This window comes from Etheostoma cragini, chromosome 1 (genome assembly GCF_013103735.1).
Source record: "Etheostoma cragini isolate CJK2018 chromosome 1, CSU_Ecrag_1.0, whole genome shotgun sequence".
NCBI classification, from domain to species: domain Eukaryota; kingdom Metazoa; phylum Chordata; class Actinopteri; order Perciformes; family Percidae; genus Etheostoma; species Etheostoma cragini.
The window spans coordinates 34,101,809-34,104,858 of NC_048407.1; the positions used below are offsets into that span (position 1 = coordinate 34,101,809).

The window sequence follows — 3,050 nt, forward strand, 5'->3', positions numbered from 1 at the left end:
GGAACGCTAGCTCGTTAGAAGAGATCTCCGGGAACGCTAGCTCGTTAGAAGAGACCTCCGGGAACGCTAGCTCGTTAGCTTTTAGCTGCACCAATAGGTAACTTTCTGTCTTTTATGGATATCACATGATTGAATTATGAATCAGAGGTGCTTTGGGTTCGTGTACGATCCTTTCGGTTCCTGAGCGTTGGTCCTTGTGAATGTCACAGAAATTTTACTCGTTAGAGGATTCTTAAGATTAAGAATTGGCTTTGTTGCAGTAACAGTATGTGGAATGGGCCGATGGGGTCCAGGGTGGGGGTGTGGTGCTTACCCAGCATGCCCTGGCTCTTCCAGGTGTAGTCGTACCAGGTCTTGATGCGGTTCTGGACGTCCCGGGGGATGTGGTAGTTGTTCATGTACTTGATGGTGCTGTCCATGCAGGCGCGGTAGTAGTTCTCCCCGGCGGTCGCTGCACCCACCACGTCCCGCATCTGGGACAGGGATGGAGGGATAGATGGATAGATAGATAGAGAGAGATAGAGAGAGAGAGAGAGAGATAGATAGATAGATAGATAGATAGATAGATAGATAGATAGATAGATGACTTTTATGCAATATATATTAAAAAAATTAAAAAAAAAATATATTTAAAAAAAAAAAAAAATAAATAAAGATAAAAAAATAAAAATAGACATAAAAATAAATAAAAATAAAAATAAAAATAAAAATAAAAATAAAAATAAAAATAAAAATAAAAATAAAAATAAAAATAAAAATAAAAATAAAAATAAAAATAAAATAAAATAAAATAAATAAATAAATAAATAAATAAATAAATAATTGGTTAACTGACCTGACCAATCATGATCGAGAACGCGAAGACGCCAACGAAGTAGTTGAGGAGCTGGAAGCAGATCTCGAAGACGGTGGAGGGGTCGGGGAGTCCCCCGATGGTGATCAGAGTCTTCACCGCAAAGTAGTAGCAGCGGATATAACTACACACACACACAGACACACACACACACACAGACACACACACACACACAGACACACACATACACACATACACACACGCACACAGACACACACACGCACACACACACACACACACATACAGGGACACAACATGGTAACCAGCGTCTTTACAGCAAAGTAGTAGCAGCGGATAAAACTGGAGAAAACACACACAATGTTTGTTACACACACAGGGACACACACTATACTTGTTACACACACAGGGACACGCACTATGCTTGTTACAAACACAGGGACACACACTATGCTTGTTACACACACAGGGACACGCACTATGCTTGTTACACACACAGGGACACGCACTGTGCTTGTTACACACACAGGGACACGCACTATGCTTGTTACACACACAGGGACGCACACTATGCTTGTTACACACAGGGATGCACACAATGTTTGTTACACACACAGGGACACACACTATGCTTGTTACACACACAGGGACACGCACTATGCTTGTTACACACACAGGGACACGCACTATGCTTGTTACACACACAGGGACACGCACTATGCTTGTTACACACACAGGGACACACACTATGCTTGTTACACACATAGGGACACACACTATGCAGAACCATGGGTTTCTTACGCGTTCCCCTTTCCGTCGTAGACCCACTTGGTGGATCCCAGACCCTCGTAGGCCGAGCCCCAGTAGAAGAGACAGGCGTTGATGTGCAGCGAGTACAGCAGGTAAGAGGACGTTCGGATCACCCTGGCAACAAACAACACCGCTGGACGGTTAAACACACACGTGGAGTTCCACAGGGATCTATTTTGGGGTCCTTTGCTTTTAATGTTTATGTAAGATGAGATAAAATGGCATCAGATTATCAAAAGGTGCAAAGAACCAGTGTAATTAATAAGAAATGCTCCGTCTAACTGAACTGATTCTGTTTGTGTGTAGTTATGCAGATAACACACTTTGATGTTTCTCTGGTTGATACGTTTACAAAAAGGTTTTAATGCCTAATGTTACAAAACTTTATAAACTTCCACCACAATTAAACAAAGATGTCTATTACTAGTCTCCTGAATTACTTTCACCTGAACTTATTAGAAGCTAAAGCAAGCAGTGTTTTAGTGGCAAACCCTACTATGCTACGCTACACCTTGCAACACCAAGCTATGCCCTACTATGCTACGCTACATCCTGCAAAGCCAAGCTATGCTCTGCTATGCTACACTACAGCCTGCCACGCCAAGCTATGCCCTACTATGCTACGCTACATCCTGCAACGCCAAGCTATGGCCTACTATGCTACGCTAGACCCCGCAACGTCATGCTATGCCCTTCTATGCTACGCTACACCCTGCAACGCCAAGCTACGCCTTACCATGCTATGCTATGCCCTACTATGCTACACTTTGCCCTACTATGCTACACTTTGCCCTACCATGCTATGCTATGCCTTACCATGCTTTGTTATGCCTTACTATGCTAAATTTTGCCCTACCATGCTATGTTATGCCCTACCATGCTATGCTATGCCTCACCATGCTACGCTACACTAACTAGCTGCTAGCTGTTCTCACCTGTAGCTGTTCTCACCTGTAGCTGTTCTCACCTTTAGCTGTTCTCACCTGTAGATGTACGCTTTCTTCATCACAGCTTCCATCCGGTCGTTGAACTCAAAGAAGGTGACGTACTGAGGGAGAGAGAGGAGAGTTGGACGCGGACCTCAACACTCAGAACTAACCTCTGGGAGGAGGAAGCATCGCAACCTTCAGCAGACGAGGGAACCGCAGCAGAGAGTTCACGCCGGTGAAAAAGTAAAATATCTCCATGGGAACCAGACTGATGACGTCCATCTGCAGACAGACAGACAGTCGGATAAGGGACCTCATGCTCAACAATCAAATAATAATAATAATAATAATAGTAATAATAATAATAATAATAATAAAGTATACTTTATTAATCCCGCAAGGGGAAATTACAGTGTTGTTGTAATTATAATGAAATTACAAATGTTATGAAAGTGGAAACCTGTTTTTTTGTGTGTGTGTGTGTGTTTGGGGGGGGGGGG

At 43.1% G+C, this 3,050-nt stretch overlaps 1 protein-coding gene across 1 annotated transcript in view; it reads right to left on the reverse strand.

Moving 5' to 3' along the window:
- LOC117956111 (cyclic nucleotide-gated cation channel beta-1-like) overlaps positions 1-3,050 on the reverse strand; it is a 27,901-nt gene that overhangs the window by 4,273 nt on the left and 20,578 nt on the right. Inside the window, exons 21-25 of the mRNA XM_034891030.1 lie at positions 2,746-2,832; positions 2,605-2,669; positions 1,613-1,735; positions 836-977; positions 314-473 (exon numbers count right to left, since the gene is read on the reverse strand). Of these exons, the coding sequence (XP_034746921.1) occupies positions 314-473; positions 836-977; positions 1,613-1,735; positions 2,605-2,669; positions 2,746-2,832 (577 nt within the window). The remainder of the gene's footprint in view (positions 1-313; positions 474-835; positions 978-1,612; positions 1,736-2,604; positions 2,670-2,745; positions 2,833-3,050) is intronic.